This window comes from Miscanthus floridulus, chromosome 17 (genome assembly GCF_019320115.1).
Source record: "Miscanthus floridulus cultivar M001 chromosome 17, ASM1932011v1, whole genome shotgun sequence".
NCBI classification, from domain to species: Eukaryota; Viridiplantae; Streptophyta; class Magnoliopsida; order Poales; family Poaceae; genus Miscanthus; species Miscanthus floridulus.
Window position 1 is genome coordinate 64,280,665 of NC_089596.1, and position 21,182 is coordinate 64,301,846.

Sequence of the window (21,182 nt, forward strand, 5' to 3'; positions counted from 1 at the left end):
AATTTAAGGTGGAACATGCCGGTCTTCACCCAGATAGTTCCAAGTGTGCTGCTTTGAGAGCAGCTAAACGAGAAAAAAATGACTAAACGGTCGATACATGAAGAAATCAGTTGTTTACGGACTGTGAAGCTCGTGGGTCACGATTGATTTTATATTGACAAGTATAATACATGCATATGTAAGTAAAATCATCAGCTAGGTGAGTATTGCCAGTGTAAAGCATTGAGCTGATGAATCTAACGAGAAAGGATATAGCATGCGAATAAATCGACTATTTAGTACAAATAGATCTACGAACGCTCTGAATCTAATCTATTACCATCAACAATGAGGTTCAACTAGATCGATGTCAGCTATGATGATAATAACAAACCAAAACCGAAGAATCTGTAAAACCATCTATACATTGACAGGCTTTCCGAAAGACACGCTATATGTGTGGACGCTCAGGCGAATCGGTTGAAATAGCCGATTTAGGTAAAGAGGGACTACAACATGTGAACAATCGACTATTTAACATGGACAAATCTATGAACTCATTAGACTTAACCTGTCATCTCTAATAGTGGTGTTCGACCGGATCAATAGCAGCCATGATAAAAGACAACAAATCAAACCTTTAAAGTACATAGATCTATTCACATTTAAGAGTATCATGGAGACACACTATAGGCATTAAAGCATAGGTGATCGGCTATGTAGCTAATGTAGGCATAGCAAACAGTTAAGGTCACGCCTGATCGAGAACAAATCTACCAACTAGCATTCTCCAATCTAAAGTGCCATCAGTGGGGATCGACCGGATCGTTACAGTCATAATAGCGAACTATAGACCAGATTTAACTAGCCAGTAAACCTCTCTAAGATCATACGTGCCTTAACCACATACTATGCACGATCATGATCGAGGTAGAACAGCAGATAAAATGTAACCCATCGCTCAATGTAAGAAATATCATATTATAACAAAGCAAATGATAGACTAAAAGGATGTGAGGCCAATCTAGATCGATCTCGATCGGGCAAATTGATGTTACTAAAAACTAACAACAATAAGAACATCAGCAAGATCGGTAACTTAATGAATCTACCCGAAGGACGCCACCCTTAGGTAGAGCCGATAACTTGACCTTAATCTAATTCGAGCAGTGGAGGTCGAACTTAACCGATGCAGCCATACTTGAACTAGATAAGAGTCGATAACTAGCTTATACTAGAGTTCACAGTGGAGGTAGAACTTAACCGATGCAGCTGTACAAATAGAAGTATAAGCCATGATGGTACTCACAGACAAGCTGGAGGTCGACCGGACCGATGCAGCCCTGCTTGTTGAAGAACTCATCGAGATCTACACTACTCCTACTCCTAAGGGTTGGCGTAAAGCCAAAAAAAGTAACTTTGTATTGATTGATTGGATGTCCTTTTATAATAGCCGGGGTTTTCAATATTTATAACCGGCACCTAAGCATGAATCCTACTTAAGTATGACTCATTAAAATCTTTGGTATAAAAGAAAATATTCCTAACTTAAGATAACTTGGACCCTAATCTTTCCCTTTTTGTAGAGTCCGACATGTATTTCCCGACGCCAGCCATAGCTCATTGTCGTTATCTGCTGATGTCATTCAAAGAGAGCCAATTCCAATGCCGCATCTGAATGAGCTGATATCGATCTTTATGCAATTGATTCCTTGGTTGACATGATCTTGGAAGCTTTGAGTTCCCACAGTTCTTCTTCCCAAATTTTGGTGTAAACAGTATTACTTTTTAATTCTATGGTTAAATTATTTGGGTACTAAAAAACTTCAGGGCAAATGGGAAGGACCATTCAAGGTTATAAGCACTTCATTGCATGGAGTGGTGACACTTCAAAATGATGAAGGTATGTTATTTAAGGTAAATGGTCATCATCTCAAGATCTTTCTTGAACCTGAAAAACCAACTAAGGATTTGGTTGAGGTAGATTTTATTATTTTACCATAGATTTACGCCTCTACCCTCCACCTTATGATTCATAATGCGGGAATATCTTTTTTGGGATTAGATAAACATTAGAAACTGCCGCGTGAAAAATCACAATGAGGTGATGACATGTGGGGCTGTTTGGCCCCACCTATAGGCTGGCCGACCCACCTGTCTGTCACCCTGCCATTGCTCGATTGTTTCGTGAACCTTCTAGAGATTTCTCACAAGAATATCCAATTTTCTGATGCCATTTAGTTTTTCCTTGTTACGAGACCTCTAATAGATAGATCTTGACCCCTGCTGCAAGTTTTCCCCCCCTATATAAACAAGCCCCTGTGTGCCTCCATAGCCATTCCATCAAAGCCTTCCATCTCTAGCAGCACCCAAGCTCTCCTCCTCTCAAGTTCCAATGGCCGGTAGAGAGATCATCCCCTACAGAGTTGAAGAAGCCATATCGCTAAGCATCATCCCACTGTGAGAAGTAGCTCCTGTCCCCTCCAACCAATCTTACTTCGCCCAAGCCATTTGTCGTCCGGTGATTGCTCGGCCACTGCCGCGTCTACTCCAAGACAAGCCATGCCTAGCCAAAGGTGCCAAAGATCAAGGTCCCAAAGGAGATCAACCTCCTTCCTCCAAATGCAAATGAGACGCCAACTGAGGTGAAGACCAATAAGTTTGGAGACGTTACATGTGCTAAATACAAGTCGATCATGCCTCACTTGACCATAGATGGTGCTCAGTGCTGCTCCTGAGCAAGTCAAGGTCGTGCTGTCAAAGGAGAAGAAGAAGGGGGCACCACCCTCTACCCTAGAGAATGAGGAGAAATGCCAATGGCCGACCATTGCTATGCTGCAAGACAGGATCAAGACCCTCACCGAGTATACCCATGCTCTGCAACATAGGATCGATAAAGAGCACATCCATCGTAGGAACCTAGAATATGAGCTTACTATATTAAGCCACTACATTGTCAATCAGGACAAGTTTAAGAATTAAGAGTTAGGTTGTGGATCGATAGGGCACAATTAGGTTAATATTTAGGTTGTTTACTTAGCTCAGTGGTTAGGTCGATTGAAGTTTGTGCTAGTTAGTTCAAAGTTTGTGTTTAGGTTGGATTGTGTAATAAAGTGCCCTATCAATGAAATTTTGCTATTACTACTTGCTCTCTATTTCTTTTGTATATGTGTGTCTCCACATGTTGTGCATAAAGGTAAACAGGAAATAAATGTGGGGGAAGTACACCACGACAACAAAACGAGATCCGATCATGAAATTCAGAAGGCAATGGACCAAATACCATGCTCACCAAAGTTGGACCCAAATGGGCCCTGAGAGTGGGCTGCTCGGCCTCCTACATGGGAAGGCCGACCTAGCCCAGCTTTCGCTTCACCTTGTGCTTCTTCCATGGTCAGGTTTGAGTCCAATATGTTTTATTTTCGCTTATCTCACTTTTTGTTTCGAACCGAAATGGAAATCCTATGATAAACAACTTTAAAACCTGAGGAAAGATTATTCAGTCATGACTAAAGGATAGATTCACATAATACTTTTCCTAGAAGTCATGCTACTGTTGGGAACTTATTTTTTGGGACCCCATGTTACTTATGTTGTTGTGGATTGAGATATAATAGAATAATGAGAACTTGATTCTTGATGTCTCATCATTGGAGAATTTTATTTTGAAAAGTTAAAAAGAATAGTTACACCTCTCCTTTGTGGTAAAGCAATGTCCTACCAGAGCCATACATAATATGGGAAACCTTTTACATATACTACTTGTTATTGTATTGAGTTTGGTCAAACCCTGTGATCCTTGTTGAGAAATTTATCATGCTCCCAAGATCAAGGTCACGTACACCCCACATATATCTACTTGCTCCTACACTATGGGTACACACAAACATGTTTTCCATCCACTCAAAAATATTCTAGTCCTACACCGGGAATAGACATAAAAATATGATTGTTAGGATAAATGCTCCAAGTTCTTGTAAATGTCTCTATTAAAAAATTCCAATTGCTGAAAAAGAGGCATGGACTATGCAAGAGTTATTCATAAAAGAAACAAAAAAGAAAAAGAATTGAAAAATGGACAAGTGTCCGAGATATTTAAAACAATGGGTACTTCGATGCCTGCCTAAAAAAGAAAAAAAGAAGAGAAGAAAGATGAATAAGATAGCCCATGTTTTCTTGCAAAAGTGTTTCAAAGTTCCAAACAAGAGAGATATGTTTTAAGGAGCATAGTAGATTTACATTAGCCACCATATACACACACATGCACATCTTGATCTAAGAGTATGACATTTTTCTCCTTGGATCCTTGTTTTGACTTTATAATATATGCAATGCAAGTATGTTATCATATTTATCCCTACCTGAGCTCCACATAAGATTTTTAGAAGTAGGTAAAAAGAAGGTAAAAACATCAATGCCTTGGTAAGGATCCAAAAAATACCACATATATTGTGTGATTTGAGAGTACCACGAAAGGAGAAGGTAAGCTATGTTTTGTTTTCACAAATCTTAAAATGTTTCTCTAATTGATTTGACTGAAGAAAGATAGTGATCTATTTCAAGTTGTTCCATTCTTCAACCGCCCAAAGTTTTGTGGTAGACCCATTAAATCCTGCAGTGCATGTATGACTAGAAATGGTTTTATGTTGATGTCTTGTTCCAAGGTTGTCTTAAGTAATCCATTCTTTTATCGAGGACGAGTAAAAGCCTAAGTGTGGGGGAGTTTGTTGATGGTAGTTAATGTTAATTATAAACCATCAATATACCTTGCATAAATGACTAAAATTGATCACCAACATAAACTTAGGGGTTTAAACTAACAATTTCCATGAGTTTTGGTGAATCTGTGTTTTTAGCAAGATTTATTCAGAAAACCACCAAGGAGGACCTATTCGTCAAAGGAAATCATGTTTATCCACAACGGTATCTACGTGGGAAGACTCTAGAAGACTCTAGAAGGCGAATCACCAAAGCAGACCCTAAGCCACTGTCAGGCTGGCTGGCTTGTGGGCACCCTATGTCAGCCTCCTGTCGCTACGTCGGTTCTCCACCGCCTTAGGGTTTGCATCTATGCCATCCTTTTAAGTTGGTTTGATCCAAGCATCCAGGATGTTTGAAGGCCCCTATATACCTGCCTATACCCCTCTCTCTAGAGCAATGCATTTGATCTTAAGAGCTTGAAGGCCAGAAACCCTAATTCATATTTCCACCAGGATCAGAGCTAGCAATCAAGAGAAGATTAGTCCTCAATAGGATCTAGTCTTGTATTAGGGATAGAGTGTGAGGGAAGAGTTTGGAGTAAGTGTCGGCCTATCAGTGCTCTCTCTATGGCTTGTACCCTAGTGGAATCAAGTTCTTTTTTAGCCTGCTTTTGAGATTTCTCTGGTAATCAAGTTCTAATTCAAGTAAGCATCTTGTTTATATTGTTCTTCAGGTTTATGGCTCTCTTTTGAGTACTTTAATCCTTGTAGCCTCATGGGTTAAAGAGTATTCATAGTGTAAGCGTGGTGCTTAGACTCAGTTACTCATGGATGTACCCTATATTCTGGATTGGTGGTAGCTTGCGAGGGTGACTCTTATAGTCTCGTTGAATCCTTTATAGTTCACCTCCTATTGGTAGGCCTAGCAGGATCTTGTTACTATAGGAAACATACTCTACCGGTGTTTTCTTTAGTAATATCCTCAGAATTGAACAATAGAAGACAAAAGCTTACCGAAGTTAGAACTAGAAGACCTTTGTGATCTCCTTTATACTGCTGTTATCTAAGCCTTGTTGCAAAGTTGGGTTAAGTTAGATTTAGTTATTCTCACCCACGTTTCCTTGAGTTTGATATAAAACTGGGATACTTCGGTGAAGTGCTACATCAATATAATATCCGTGCGCTTGCAGATTATTCTGTGTGCGTTAATATATACCAACACACATCAACTAAGGTACCTCCACTTGTAAGTGACCCCCCCCCCCCCCCCGCTGGTCTATTTACTTCAGACCAACACACATCAACTAACGCACGCCCGCCGTCTCTATGGTGCTTGATCTCTCGCTCAAGCTCTGCGTGTTCCTGCTCGAGCTGGAGTCGTGCTTCCTTGAGCTCTTAGTGTCGGGCCTTCAGCTGCTCCACCCATAGGCGAGGTGGGGCCCCTGTATCCCTCTCAACCTTGTCGTCAAAGTCATTCATTGGGGTAGCCTCTTCCTCATGGATGCTTTCAACATGTCCCTCGGGGGTACCTGCCATGAAATATTCACAAGAGGGGTGATGGCTCCTCCTACTAGAGTCAGAACTAGAGGACGACTCTGACTCTCTTGCGAGGAGGTCATGGAAAGATTCCATGACATATTTGGTCATCCCCATAAACTCATCATTCGTAGCGGATGGGGGCGTGCGTTGTGCCACAAGGTGGCCAACGATCTTTGCGGTGTGGCGCAGACCGAATAGGAGCACTATCGGGGCACTCTGGATGAGGTATTATGGGGAGAGCGACTCTCCCCTAGAAAGCTATGTCATGACGTTGGAAAACGAGAAGGTGAGGTGGCCCTGGTCCTCCAAGGATTGTTGGGGTCCTAGGAAGGCACCGAGCTAGCGCTCTAACCTCTCATAGTCGAAGCCGAGGAGCTAGTTGCTCCTAGGGGCGTGGACCTCCGGTGCAGTGCAGCTACAGCTCCTCAAGTGCCTCAACGATCACGTCGAGGTTGGCAGAGTGGAGAGGTTGGATGGTGGTGGGAGCCTACACCAACTCTCCCTCCATCATGATGATGAAGTCCAGATTCCTGAAGCGCACGTGCATGCTCGGGACCTAACTGACGCCATGACTAGCCATCTAAGACCTAGTGTGGACATCGAGACATGCAAAAGGCCCCTACCTAGCATGCCAACTATCAGTGTTTTGAGTAACCATCGATGAGTAAATTTCTAGTTTTGTGTGTCTGGCTCGGATGGTGTGCTTAGAGGACACGAGGTTTATACTAGTTTAGATAGAAAGTCCCTATGTCTAGTTCGTTGCTGTTGCTCATATTACTAGCACTGAAGATTCGTAGTAGGGGTTACAAACGAGCGAGAGAGGGAAATGATCCCAAGTCTCTAGTGGAAGGAGTGAGTGGGTGCTAAGAGCTCGATCGCTGCTCAGCCGTGTGCTCGTGTCGTATTCTTGTATGGATCTGGATCGATCGGGTCGGATTGGATCGGTCCCCTTCATGGGTCGCCCTGCTTACCCTTTTATAGGCTAAGGGAAAGCGTGGGTTATAGCAGAGGGAAAGGAGAATAATGAGAGAGAGAGGAAGGCTTCTAGGATCGCCGGGTCCTTCTTCTTCATGTGGGTCCCACCAACCCTATAGATGTCAATAGGGATGGCTCCATGTCGTGGCCCTGTCCATCACTGGCGCCATGCATAGGCGTCATCCATCGATCATGGTGCTCCATTTCATCCTAGCAGACGCTGTGGTGAACTAACACGCCTGTCAGCATTCATATGAGGGTTAGGCAGAAAAGCACTAGCATGTCCGACGCTGTTCTTGATGTGAATCCTCGGGTATGGCCCGTCATGGCCATGGGTTATGTCGGGCGTGCCGGTCTCTTCCTTAGTGTCAGAGTTTTGACCCAGACCCATATGCCTGGTCCTAGAGTGGTTGGCGGCGGTATGGGACTCCGTTGGGCTAGATGGAGCCCTCGCCCGAGGGGTCGGGCGAGGCAGAGCCCATGGCCTTAGGTCAGGTGAGGCGGAGCCCACGGTCGGAGGTCGGGCAAGGCGGAGCCCGCGGCCTTGGGGTCGGGTGAGGTGGAGCCCGCCTCTCGAGGTCAGGCGAGGCAGAGCCCGCGTGCCTAGGGGTCAGTCAGAGTTGTAGTCGTGCTCTTGACTACTCGGATGAATCAATGTTTGATGGCCATTAGCTCCTCCTCTTCGGGTACCCTAGTATTGGTCCCTGACACTAAGGAATGAGTTGAACATATTGGATTTCTCAAATATGTGTTGATGCACCCCCCACTCATATGACATGCCTCTCCTTCGAGCTATCCAAGGTAAAAGTTGATTGGCATGCATACATCCTTTTCTAAGGACATGTTTAATGCATCTAGTCATTCCTCACATGTTATAGGCTCATTCATGAAAAATAAATGAATTTGATGCTTGTATGGTACCACTATTGCTTCTATGCTTGACTTGATCTAGTGGTAGCATATGACATGTTTATGGGCTTGTGAACCTAGAGTTTGATCTAGAAAATGAGCTATAAGTATTTAACTCAACATGGTACAAGACAACCCTTGAAAAGAGATGTGAAGAAGCTTGTCCTTGGATCAAACCGAGTTAAATATCTTAGGCAAGTGATCTAGATTGAACCAAATTTGAGAAAATGATCATCACCCCATTGATTGACATTGATAATCTTAACCTATCTAAAATTGAACCTTTGTGGTCATTGATGGCAAAGGGGGAAAATAGTGCACAAAGATAGTGAAAAGATGACAAAGGGAGAGAACTTTGACATAGGGGGAAAGATATGAAAGTAAGGGGATCAATTAAAATTTGAGCACACAAGTAGGGGGAGCAAGCTCATAAACTTGATTGATGCATTTGAATGTGCATTTCATATGTTTGCTTGCATGGTACAAGTTTTAAATTAAGATTTCATGCCTGTGTGGTGTATGCTAGTTGTAGGTTTGAATGATGAAATAAAAAACTAGCATGCATAGGTTGAGTAACTAGACTTGTGTTCATTTTGTGTAAACTAGATTCTTACTTCTAATGTTGATCTCACCGGGTATTCTAGTTTTTATGAATGTCTAGTTACTAATGGTGCTAAGGATGGTATTTTTGGTGCACTCCGATTGGTATCACGCTTCAAAGGTCCATCTCTTATACCTTAGTATCATTTGGTAGACATTACTCTTCCACAACTCAAATTCATGCATATGTGCAAGCTTCAATCCAAACTCTTAGCACATATGTAGGGGCTAATGCTACCATTTGGGGTTCATGAAACTTGACCATATCCTTTTACACATGGTAAATATGCATGGGCAAGCAACATGGATTCAAATGAATTTCAATTCATATCTTTATGAAAGGGTTGTCATTAATTACCAAAAAGGGGGAGATTAAAAGCTCTAGTTTGATTTTGGTGAATTGATGAAACCCTAGGTGCTAACCCTTTGCTCTAAGTGTTCATGAGATAGGGTAGCACATTCCAAGTGGTGAGTAAGGATGGACGTGATCAAGATGGTGGTGTGACCATGGTGATCAAGTGCTCAAGCTTGGAAAAGAAGAAAGAGAAAAACAAAAGGCTCAAGGCAAAGGTATAAGTGGTAGGAGCCATTTTGTTTTGGTGATCGAGACACTTAGCGAGTGTGATCACATTTAGGATAGATAGTCATACTATTAAGAGGGGTGAAACTCATCGTGAAATGCGGTTATCAAAGTGCCATTAGATGCGCTAACTCATTACATATGCATTAGGATCTAGTGGAGTGCTAACAGCCTTAAAAAATTTTGTGAAAATATGCTAACACACTGTGCACAAGGTGACACACTTGGTGGTTGGCACATTTGAGAAAGGGTGGAGAAGTTGGTGAAGTGGAGGAGTTGATTTTCACTAAAAATCAATGACCGGACGCTGTCCTCGTGTTGACCGGACTCGGCCGTGAGCGTCCGGTCAATTATAAAAGTGTTAGGTGCACTTGGGTTGTGTTGGTTCATGACTAGACTCAGCATAGTAAAAGTGACCAGACGCGTAGGGCCTACGTCCGGTCAGGGATGACGTACGCTGACGTGGTGGCACACAGTGAGCAGAAGGAGTACCTGACGCTAGGTGTGTCCAGTCATGGCACATTTGACGCGTCCGGATCTAGGTTTGGACGCTCTAGATGCTCTTTGTAAGTGACCTGACGCCGAGGGCTCATGGGGAGCGGTGCGTTCGGTCATGGCGTGGTAGTGGCACGCGCGCGTGGGCTAACTGTGCACCGACGCATCTGGTCTTGTTGATCGGCGTGTCCGGTCACTCTTTAACCAGCGCTAGGAGATATCTGTTGGAGATCAGTGGCTCTCATTTGAAGGAAGTGACACATGGCAAAGATCGTGTGACCAGACACTGGGGGCGCTACGTTCGATCAGTCTAATTAGCGTGTCCAGTCATCACTGATTTCAGCAGACAGCAGAGAGCCAATGACTCTTTTTCATGGGGGCTTCTATTTAAGCCCCTTGGCCAGCTCAAGCTCACTCTCTTGGTCATTTGCATTAACATAGCAACCTTGTGAGCTTAGCCAAAGTCCTTCCACTCATCTCCATTATTGATTCATCATCTTTGTGAGATTGGAGTGAATCCAAGTGCTTTGCTTAAGTGATTGCATCTAGAGGCACTTGGTGTAAGTGTTTCGCTGTGGGATTCACTTGTTACTCTTGGTGGTTGCCGCCACCTAGACAGCTTGGAGCAGCGAGGATCATCGAGTGGAGGTTGGTGATTATCTTTGGCTCCTATCATGGTGATTGTGAGAGGTTCTTGACCTTTTCCCGGCGGAGAGCCAAAAGGTACAGTGGATTGCTCAGTGGCTTGTGAGATCATCATCTTGTATTGGTTGTGTGGCACCCAATTGCAGGGTTTGGCGTATGATGCCAATTAGCGCGTGAACCTCTAAGTGAGTGAATCGCCACAACAAGGACTAGCTTGTCGACAAGCAAGTGAACCTCGGTAAAAAATCTTGTGCCATCTTATTCCGAGGATTTCTTGGTATTTATTGTGATTGATTGGCTCTATCTTGTGATTCGCTTATACCTCGACACATCGGTATAATCATCACTATTCTCTCTTGTGCATTTACATTTCTAGTGTGTAAGCAAAGCTCTTTAGTGTAACTAGTTTTGAGAGCTAGCTTGTGTCAAGTCTAGCGGTTAGTGAGGCTCTTTAGTTAGTGAAACGATCCACGATTTCCTCGAAGGGAAATCCACAGATTACATCATAATGTGGTAGTCCAAGAAGACCAAACTATCACATTATCATTATTCAGTTGATACCATAGTTCATACATCGTGGAATTACATGACTACAAGACACTACAACACTTGGTAACACACCTAGGTACATCATTATTCTAGCGGAAACTGCACATAGATCTTCATCAGAGTCGACGTAGCGCGTCAGTGGGTGAAGACTCCTCCTTCACGGGCAATCATCACAAGTCGGCGTAGAATGTCAGCGGGCATAGACTTCACCTCCTCAACCAAACTTAAGCGTAGGAATGAGACCATTTAATTTTTCTAATCTCCGTCGTCGTCATCGATGACATCCAAAACCTGCCAAATATCTTTTAGTATGATTTATACTGTCCACTGGCTCCCACCCTATGCTTTGCGTTTGCTTTATGGTAAGTGAAATGCAAGGGTAGAGCAAAAGGCCTATATATGGCTGTAGGTTTCATATGCAAGTTCATCAATATTTTATAATACTTCATCAAGTTTTATCTCATCCACACGTTCACCCATCCCATCACACACATCTCACCACACTCTCACTCTCTAGGCGGCAAGGATGACTCCTTCTCGTGCCTTGCCTCAACGGCCAAAGCCAGAAACCAACACCAAACCTAGGGGAGAAGAAGAAAGGACACCTCTCACTAATCAAGGGAAGCGTAGGTCATAGGAATGTCCATATCCGAGGACTCGACTATACGTATAGATTGATCAACACTACAGAGCATGTACACCTGGAACCACAAGATCAAAATCATCGGTGGTGCCCCACCTAGGCTGATACCGACTGCCTCCCAACTAGTATGGTGCCACCCTACCACTCAGCCCTAGGCCACCCTAGAGTCCACCGGTACACTGAGACAGTGAGACATAGTACTAGGCCCCAGAGGTCACTACCCTGTCTTAGAGGGTGTGGGCCATACGCCCAGTACCTCCTTGCACTATCCACTTCCAACCTAGCAGTAATGACATCGTCCTAGTTGGTCGGGTAACCGTCCCCCGCCCATTCAGGAGCGAGTGGTGTGTACGTAGAGCCCTATGATCTAGTTCTCTTGACATACCAGTCCTTAGGAGGACCAGACAGGACATCTTCTCAAAGGGGATAACCATCACCCCGTGCCTCGATGGCAACTCCATCCTGAAGAGTCGCCTCCTCAGAATATACTCCTCACACATGTACCCGCCATAGGTACCTCTCGTAGGGAATGCCCAGGTCACATCCCTCTAGGCAAGACTCGTCTAAAGACTCATCGTAGAATCTTATCCAGTCGACTCAACCCTCACCACACATCTAAGACACACGCCAAGATCTCCCTAAGTTATCACCAGCTTTAGTGGCACCATGTGCCTTAGCCACTCATAAACAATCCTCCACCAAGCATCACATCACAAATATAATGCGTAGTAGAAGTAAGCAGTAAGTAGTAAACGAGTGTCTAGCCTAATAGCGGGTGTGCAGGGGTAAAGGTTGCGTCAAGGTAATGGCTTCAAGCAATTCTACCATGCAATCTATCACAGTTCATTTGCATGAAAGTAAAGCACTAGCAGCTACATTATTGCATGTCTAATAGGATTCTACGAGGTTGGGTGGAACATGGCACCTGTTGATTGGTTATCTCCGAGGTCCTCAGTGTACTCGTAGCCGTCCTCCTCAAAGTCCTGTTGTCATCTACGTCTCCTCCCTCCAATGGATTCCGGTTTGATCAACGTCATCCCCGATGCAACTACCTCGCTCGTACGACAAACAAAGCAAGGAGCAATCAACCACTAACCAAAAAAGACCGCAAATAAAGAGGCAACAAAGCACAGGAAGAGCGAATAAACACCAAAAGAACACTGAAGGAAAAGGACTTAGCCCTCGCGGGGGAAGTTCGAGCCTTGGGCTAGAGAGAAACAGAAGTGGTTGTCTGGTAAGTACAAGCTCGAGTCACAGACTAGCAAGTACTTCCCGGGCCGAGGATTTCTTGGTATTCATTGTGATTGATTGGCTTTATCTTGTGATTGGCTCATACCTCGACACGTCGGTATAATCATTACCATCCTCTCTTGTGCATTTACATTTCTAGTGCGTAAGCAAAGCTCTTTAGTGTAACTAGTTTTGAGAGCTAGCTTGCGTCGATTCTAGTGGTTAGTGAGGCTCTTTAGTTAGTCTTTGAGATCTCACTAACTTAGTGTAGTGACATAGCCATTGTGTGGATAGAGACTATAGATACTAGAGTTATGATAGGTGGCTTACATTTTTAGTAGGCTAGTGTAACATTCGTTTCACTTCGTATTTGTCTAACTATTTTGCTTAGTGTTGTTGTAAAATTTTTTTATAGACTATTCATCCCCTCTAGCCATTAGGACCTTTCACTCGTCGACAGCGAGACGTCTTAGGTAACTTCTTTATTCTTGAGAATTTGCCGGCCCCGCAAGTGTCGTCACATCAGAGTCACAACCGTCATGTAAGCAATGGGAAAAAATCTAGTATGGTGGGGCAGCCGTGAACACCTGCAACGGATTTACAACATGTGTCCATGTGCAGTAGATCAATACATAAAATTGCTGTATAAATTCACAAGTAATTGGGAAGAAAAAAAACTATAGCTCTTTTATACATGCATGTGATGATTGCATAGACACTGTACCATCAATCCGCAACATGTGTCTATGATTTGCTTGTTGCTTCATGGACAGTCACTACTGATTCCTTTTCCTGTGGCAACGGCAGTCCGATGAGCGCACAGACGCTCGAGAGTTGAGACGCGAACGCACTGAAACCGATATTGCCTAGCCATCGATCATCATATTCGACGGCCACGAGTGCCAAGCTGCGCCGGCACATGGCACTAGGTTCATGTTGTTGGCGTTGGCGCCCCCATTTCGTCCGGGCGCTCCTGGCCTCACCGCGTGGAAACCTGCAGACGACTGACCACGGAGGCGACCGGACCTGGACCTGCCGCGCGCGCCGGTCCTCCTCCGAGTCCGTCCTCGCCGTCTCCACTCTCCACCCACCCAACACCCATCATTCCGTCAAAAGCCGCCCCCGCTGCCCAGCCTGTTGTTGATCCTGATCCAGCACCTGCAGGCTGCACCCCATCGTGCGTGGCCGTGGAGCCGGCGGCAGCCCGGTAGCACAGCGTGCGCGCGGCGTTTGCCACCGAGTCCACACCAACCGAACAACTCAGCGCGCCTGTACAAGCAAATGGGCAAATGGCGAATTTGCAACGGCGCACGCACGACGGCACCAAACACCGCATCTCGAAACCATCTCGCCGCACGGTGTACCAGCAGTCAGTTCGCATAGCAAACCCCCCCCCCCCCCCCCCCCCCCCCCCCCCCCCCCCCCCCCCCACCCCCACCACACACACACACACACACACACGCCCGCCCCGCCCGGCGTGGCGGCTGGCGTCCCCAATCCCCATCCCACTCGTCGCCCATCTGCCGTGACGTCTCCCGCTTCTCCATCGCCCTTCTATTACTCGCAGGCCGCAGGCCCCCGCACCTGCCCCCTCGCTTCGCGGGTACGCAGAGTGACCAGAGTCGCAGACGCACCTCGCTCGCAACTTGTTTGTTGGACTCAAAGGGGCAATAGGCAGCAGGGGAGAACATAACTGAGCGAGGAGATTCCCAGGGATCTCGTCGGCAGGTAGAGGAAGGGGCGATGGCGGGGGACGGTGGCGGCGGCGGGGTGGACTGGGAGAGCCTGGCGGAGGCCACCTCCGGGGCAATCGGCTCGCTCGTCAGCACCACCGTGCTCTACCCGCTCGACACCTGCAAGACCAAGTTCCAGGCCGAGCTCCAGACGCAACAGGGCGCGCAGAAGTATAGGTACTGCTGCTGATTCATCCCTTCCTTATCGCTCTTCTCTGGTCGCCTGATCCGTACGACGGGGCTTGTGTGCCTGGCTCGTCGGAAGTTGGTGCCTGCCTCTCTGTCTTCCTCTCTCTCTCGAGAGTCGGTCCGTGAGGATTTGGATCTGACTCTGCAGAGGATGATAGAGGTTTCCTGATATTTTTTTCCTCTCACGATCGTGCTTTGCAATTTGGGCTTTTGTATTATTAAGAGAGATTTCCTGAACTGTGCAGTGCGCGATGAGAGTGATTGGGACGGCTTGAAAGAGTCTTGCTTCAGTCAGGACTTTTGACATTAGTTGGTCCCAAATTCTCTGCGATTGCGATCGAATCGAACCGTCTGCCCATGGGGTCACAATTCATGCGTGCTTATCTAGCCTTCCTGTGTCGGAGTCGTTGTAACCTTTAGAACTAGTGATAGACTGAATTGCTTACGTGAGATGGGCACGTGAATGAGTCCCTTACTCTATTAGGTTCACGATAAATTCGTTTCTCCTGGGATCCAGGGATTGACAATATGGTCAGCGATTATCATAACCAGGCTAACAGGGGTTCACAATAAATTCGTTTCTCCTGGGATCCAGGGATTGACAATATGGTCAGCAATTATCATAACCAGGCTAACAGGGAAAGAATTTTGCGTTTAACGCCTAATCACCTTTGGTGAGAAAAGCTAAATATGGTCAGCAACTATCATAACCAAGCTAGCTGGGAAAGAATTATATGGCCAATCGCCTAGACAACTATGGTGTGAAAAGCTAAGCTGAAACAGTTGTCTTAGAGCGGTCATCCTTTGACCATAACATTTTGATATGTTGAGATTAATTGACTTCAATTTTACGAGCATTTTTTGGAGTTTATGACCAAGCGTTTTTTTTCCTTGTGGTTCATGTATTTCTTACTTGGCCTTCTGTCGTTGATGCTGGCGAAAGGGTTCATAGCCTACTGGTTGTGACGCCTGGGTTCGACTCTCCCTGGGAGTGAATGTCAGGGCTGGTTAACAACCTCCCTTGTTGACAACCGATAAATAGTGGCAGGGCGCTGGTCTATGATAACGGTGGCAATCGGCCTGTATGAGCTGTGCGGTCCTACCTGGTTAGGTAGGCGCTGAACCAGGTGGCTGTGGCTGCCGGCCTAGGTTATCGTGCGGCCCTATAGGGTCTGCACTGTCAGGGTTCGGGGGGTTTCTTGGTTGGTTGAAGAGTGAGATTTCTTCTTCCGAACAATACTGTAAGGCTGGTATTTCCCCTCCATCCGGGTTTTGTTGTTCATGCTGTTCCTGTATGTTACATACTTACATCTCCAGCATCTATCTTGTGCATGTCTAGTTACTCCACACAAACTAAGTGGCTTCAAATGTTTTTTCAGGAACCTTTCAGATGTCTTTTGGGAAGCGATTCGTAAAAGGCAATTTTTGTCTCTATATCAGGGCCTTAACACGAAGAACATTCAGTCTTTTGTTTCCTCGTTTTTTTATTTTTATGGGTATAGCTATTTTAAAAGACTCTACTTGGAGAAGAGTGGAGCAAAGTCTATTGGAACAACAGCCAACTTGTTAGTTGCAGCTGCTGCTGGTGCTTGCACCGTTATCGTGACACAGGTAAGTAATGCTATAGGTTTGCTGAAAAAATGCTATGGGTTTGCTGAAAATTAATCTTGGCTCCCTGATCTTATTTGTGCTTCTTTCCTACCAGCCATTAGATACAGCAGCTTCTAGGATGCAGACAAGTGCCTTTGGAAAGTCTAAAGGTCTGAGGGAAACTCTTTCAGAAGGTACTTGGATGGAAGCATTCGATGGCTTGGGCATTTCCATTATATTGACTTGCAATCCTGCTATTCAGGTATTAAACTTGGCGAGGTTCTTGTACAATGAATGTTGTATAGGACTTCAAATTGATAATATGAGCTATGGTGTCCAATTGTGTCAAATTTTTGTTTTTAAACAATTAAACATAGATACTGAAGATTGTGTTGAAGGGATATTATACTCCGAACAGACTCTGAAGGTCCTCAGTTTTATTGTCTGAAACCAGACTTTTTTCGCATTACAAACAAACACAGGCAAGGGAAAAAAATCTTGGGACTATTGATTCGGGCACGTATATACTCTGCTTCTGCAATATTATCATAAATTATCAAATGTGATGATAGGAATATGGCTATCCTGAATTCCATAAAGAAAAACGGGAGAACCTCTTGAACTACAAGAGGGAAAACCCAGAACTTAATTTGCTAAGGAAGCAGTAATGGGAGCACTTAGACATCTTCTACTGTCAAGATTTTTCACTAATAAAAATATGTACACCAAGATCTTGGTTCTGGAAAATGTTGTGCAAAATTATTGCAATTTTTGTTGCCTTTCCTTTCAGTCATCAAAACAACTGTGCATAAATGTTCTACTTCTATAACAGTGCTTCCTTCAAACCATTTTCCAGTATCATCAACTTTGCATGTATTTGCCTTTACTTATTTGAAGCGAGAAGTAAAAAAAAAAGTGCATGTCTAATCAAAGATCACCTTTACAGCATAACTGTCTGTTCTAAACTATATTTTGTAACTTATACAAGGAGACAAAACTGAAATACTCCCACCATTCCAAAGTGTAGGCTGTTTTTGTTTTGTACGAAGTCAAGGTTTCCTAATTTTGACCCAAGATTATAGAAAATACACCAATATCTATAACCTCAAATTAGTTTTTATAAATTCACCATGAAATATATCTCGATCGTGCATTTATTTGGTATTGTAGATGTTAGTTATGTGGTTCAAGAATGCATGCTGACAAACATTAAAAAGTTTCGAGATTTGTCATGTGAAAACAATTTCCGAACGCACAAGAAAGGTGTGTCATTTGATGAAAGGAGAAGACCAGATGATTACAACACCATTATTTTCTTTGCTGGAATGGCCAGGAGAGTTGCATGTCATTTCAGTATATAATGCTAGTAGAATTAATATGAAAAGTTTTTTCAGACATTTAGATTTTTAGTGTATTTTACTGACATATTTGTAGAAGTAGCAGCAGTCAGATTAGATTGTAATGATGGCCAACGAAGTAAATAAAAGGAGAAAGGGTCAAGTGATTGTTTCATGATTGTCCGTATCTGTCTTCTGCAGTACACCGTATTTGATCAGCTCAAGCAAAGGATAATTCAGAGGCAGCGACGCAAAAATGCAGGATCAGCAGAGGATAATTCCCGAGTTGCTCTTTCTGCTTTCTCAGCTTTTCTGCTTGGTGCCGTCTCCAAAAGTATTGCTACAGTATTAACTTATCCATTAATCAGGTTTGCAAACTTTTACTTGACAACATAAGTGCATCTGGGCCTCACCACCTGCTTCTGCTTGTTAATGCTGTCTAATGATTTGTCTCTTACTACAAAAAATTGTCAAACAGGTGCAAGGTGATGATTCAGGCTGCAGACCCAGACGAAGATGATGACAATGAATCTGAAAGGCCAAGCAAATCAAGAGCACCAAAAACAATGCTAGGTGCCTTGCATGCTATCTGGACCAAGGAAGGCATTCCAGGCTTCTTCAAAGGCCTGAATGCTCAGATCCTTAAAACAGTTTTGAGCTCCGCCTTGCTGCTGATGATAAAGGAGAAGATCTCGAAGTTCACTTGGGTCTCACTGCTTGCCATGCGGCGGTATCTCTTCGTTTCTCAGAAGAGGATCAAGAGTGTAACTGTATAAATACGATAGATCCAAAACACAAACTAGCACACATAGTGACATGGTGCTTCGAAAGAGGTTATGCCAAGGAATAAATCTGAGGAATAATGAGCAGAAATACTGAACCAAAAAAAAGAGTGATGTGTATGTGGGATCGATAGCATCAGAGGGCTCTTCAATAAGTTTGTTCATTCCTTCTTTTTTCTCTCTGAATCTCTGATAGCTAGTGACATAGGTGTTGCACGGATCTGAAACTGGAGTGTATTTTTGGCGTTTGTTCTCTGTAATGTGTAAAATAGCAGACGTGTTACTATTCCCTTCTCTTAAAAGAAAATGAATTGATTCGCAGTGTGATGTAAGATGTGTTGTCGATCGTTCCCCTATTGCATTTGATGGTGACTCTCAGACGCATGAATCAGTTCGGTATGGCTTTCCGAACGGCTTCAGCCTGCATGGAGCCGTATCAAATGGCAGTGTAGGAAACAGTTTTAGCAACGAAGCTTTGAAGGAGCTGGAACCATTTTATATTACGGGAGAAGACATGATTGGTAACTTATGTTCATCCATTTGAGTGTATGACATCTTTTTTGTTGGATCTGAGATTTGATTTAGCAACATATGCAATGTCAGTATGCCTTAAAGTTTCCCTATCCATAAAACTCCACATGCATTAGAAGTACGATAAAGAGGGCATTGTTAAGTTTGCCTTGGTAAAGAATCATACACCACAAAATGAGCGATTTAAGGCCTTCTGCAGTGTGCTTCATAGAGTGATGCTAAAATTTTCTCTTTCACTTGGGGCACTACTGGGCACACTGTGAGCCGGTGCCAACACCGATGCCTGAAATGAAAGATTCTGGAGCGACAGCATGTTGAAGCAGCGGTGCCCATTCATTAAACAAGTATTTTGTTCGCTATTGAGCCATGCACATGTGAGAGGGAGACCGTACATGAGCCTCTGCACCTCTGACTCTTTCTCCAGAAATCAGGCTGCAAGAATCAAAGTGCACACTGCAGCGTCCTTGAGTGATGCCAATTTTTTTTCAGGTGGGGCCTAGATTTTGGTGGGCATCACTTCCACGCTGTGGAAGACCTAAGAGTATCATCCTAGGAACTTAATATTTATTTGTAAAGTTTTATAAAAATACTGTATGATGGTTGAACAAAGGATAGGACAAATGGTATTGTACCCACCGTGTACACGCTCCATGAGCTATGGATCAACACACTAACAAAGATGGATAGCATCGGTGACACGAGGTGGTCATGCCAACCCCCTATGGTTGGCTAACCACCCATATCCCACCAAACGGCCTCAACTTCCTCAGGTACCTTCCAACCGATGCTAGGAATGCATTTCAGCCATGCATGTGCAAAGTCGGTGAATCTAAAGGTCAGTCGATCCTCTACAGGTCACCCAACCCCACACGGACTCCAAACGTTGGCTATACGTACCTCATGCTACCTAGAGCCTATTACCTTAGAAGGATCCACTCTCTTGACACACATTCAGAAGAAGCTCTTCATTTGATCTCTTTAGTCTTTGGTTACTAGGCTAGTTAGTATGGGAGTTAGAGCAAGTGAAGTCAAGCTAGTCTCGGATTCCCAAAGTAGTTTTTGGAAGTTTGGTATAGCTCTTGTGTATTCTCTTTTTATGACTTTGATTATCGATATAAGTATCTTCTCTAGTTACTTGCATGCTTAGTTATATACTACCACTACCTTTGTTGTAGTATCTTGATTGTTTAGTATAGACCATATAGTTGTACAACTTTGTGTGGCTAGAATTAGGTGAAATCACCTTCGCCCTGGTTCTTTGTTCGTATTGAATGCTCTAGTATGATCTTCATGTGGGATTAGAGTAGTATTCTTTAGCATAAATGTGCTGTTTAGGCTAACGTGTATATGAGGATACGGCTTACCCCACAGATGATTGTGGTAGTAAACAGGTGGTGATAGCCTTGTCTAACCTTTGTAATCCACCACGTTTGAGCAAGTCACTAAAACATAGGACTCTTTGCAATAACTGTCCAATACCATTCTCATCCCTTTCCGCTGCTGGGTTGGGTCTATGCCCCCATAGTATTCTTGTGTGTGATCTGGTCCTACAACCATAGTAGTCGAGGAGCATATGGGAACTTTAGCACTCAGTCGTTGCCCTCCCAAGCTACCTACATCTTCTTCTATCACACTACTCTTTTATGTATCGTTACCCAAACTAGACTTTGGTATATTGATTGTGATATAATCAAGAACAACTTATTTATCAAACAACTCTTAGCCATCGCTTTCCCTAAGGATATAAATATGATACGCTAGAATACTCCAGGGTGAAGTGCTATAACGATTCTTTTATATGCTTGCAAAATTAACTAGTTGAACATAAGAAACAACTACTTTGCCTAGTGCATTACTACCTCGCGTATCTTCACTTGCAACAGCCACACGTCTCTCTCCCTCATCGTCTAAGCACCTCCCAAGCCGCTTGTGCTGTAGCTACCACCTTTGTATGCCCTCGCCGTTGCCATCGTCCACTCTCTCTCTCTCTCTCTCTCTCTCTCTCTGGCACACTATTTTCTTAAACGGTCGTTTAGCTCGTTTGAACACCATGTACATGCTGCACGGTCGTACGCTATCTCCGTTTAATCGTTCATTTATCCCATCTATTGGCCGTTTAGCTTGGATAATGGTTAAATGATAGGTGACCGACTGTTTATAATTTAGTATTTTAGGA

The 21,182-nt window shown here is 44.1% G+C and overlaps 1 protein-coding gene across 1 annotated transcript; it reads left to right on the forward strand.

Moving 5' to 3' along the window:
* Positions 1 to 14,326: 14,326 nt before the first annotated feature.
* LOC136516414 (peroxisomal adenine nucleotide carrier 1-like) lies at positions 14,327 to 18,796 on the forward strand. Its single transcript, XM_066509802.1, has 5 exons — positions 14,327 to 14,754; positions 16,146 to 16,377; positions 16,472 to 16,618; positions 17,895 to 18,061; positions 18,172 to 18,796. The coding sequence occupies exons 1-5, from the start codon at positions 14,588 to 14,590 to the stop codon at positions 18,467 to 18,469; spliced, it is 1,011 nt and encodes a 336-aa protein (XP_066365899.1). The 5' UTR covers positions 14,327 to 14,587; the 3' UTR covers positions 18,470 to 18,796.
* Positions 18,797 to 21,182: the final 2,386 nt, after the last annotated feature.

Excerpts from the sequence above, each read along its gene's own strand:
- LOC136516414 (XM_066509802.1), top strand. The coding sequence starts at position 14,588 with ATGGCGGGGGACGGTGGCGGCGGCGGGGTGGACTGGGAGAGCCTGGCG. Across the intron at positions 14,755-16,145 it reads CAGGGCGCGCAGAAGTATAG|GAACCTTTCAGATGTCTTTT; the intron begins GTACTGCTGCTG and ends ATGTTTTTTCAG. Across the intron at positions 18,062-18,171 it reads TTAACTTATCCATTAATCAG|GTGCAAGGTGATGATTCAGG; the intron begins GTTTGCAAACTT and ends ATTGTCAAACAG.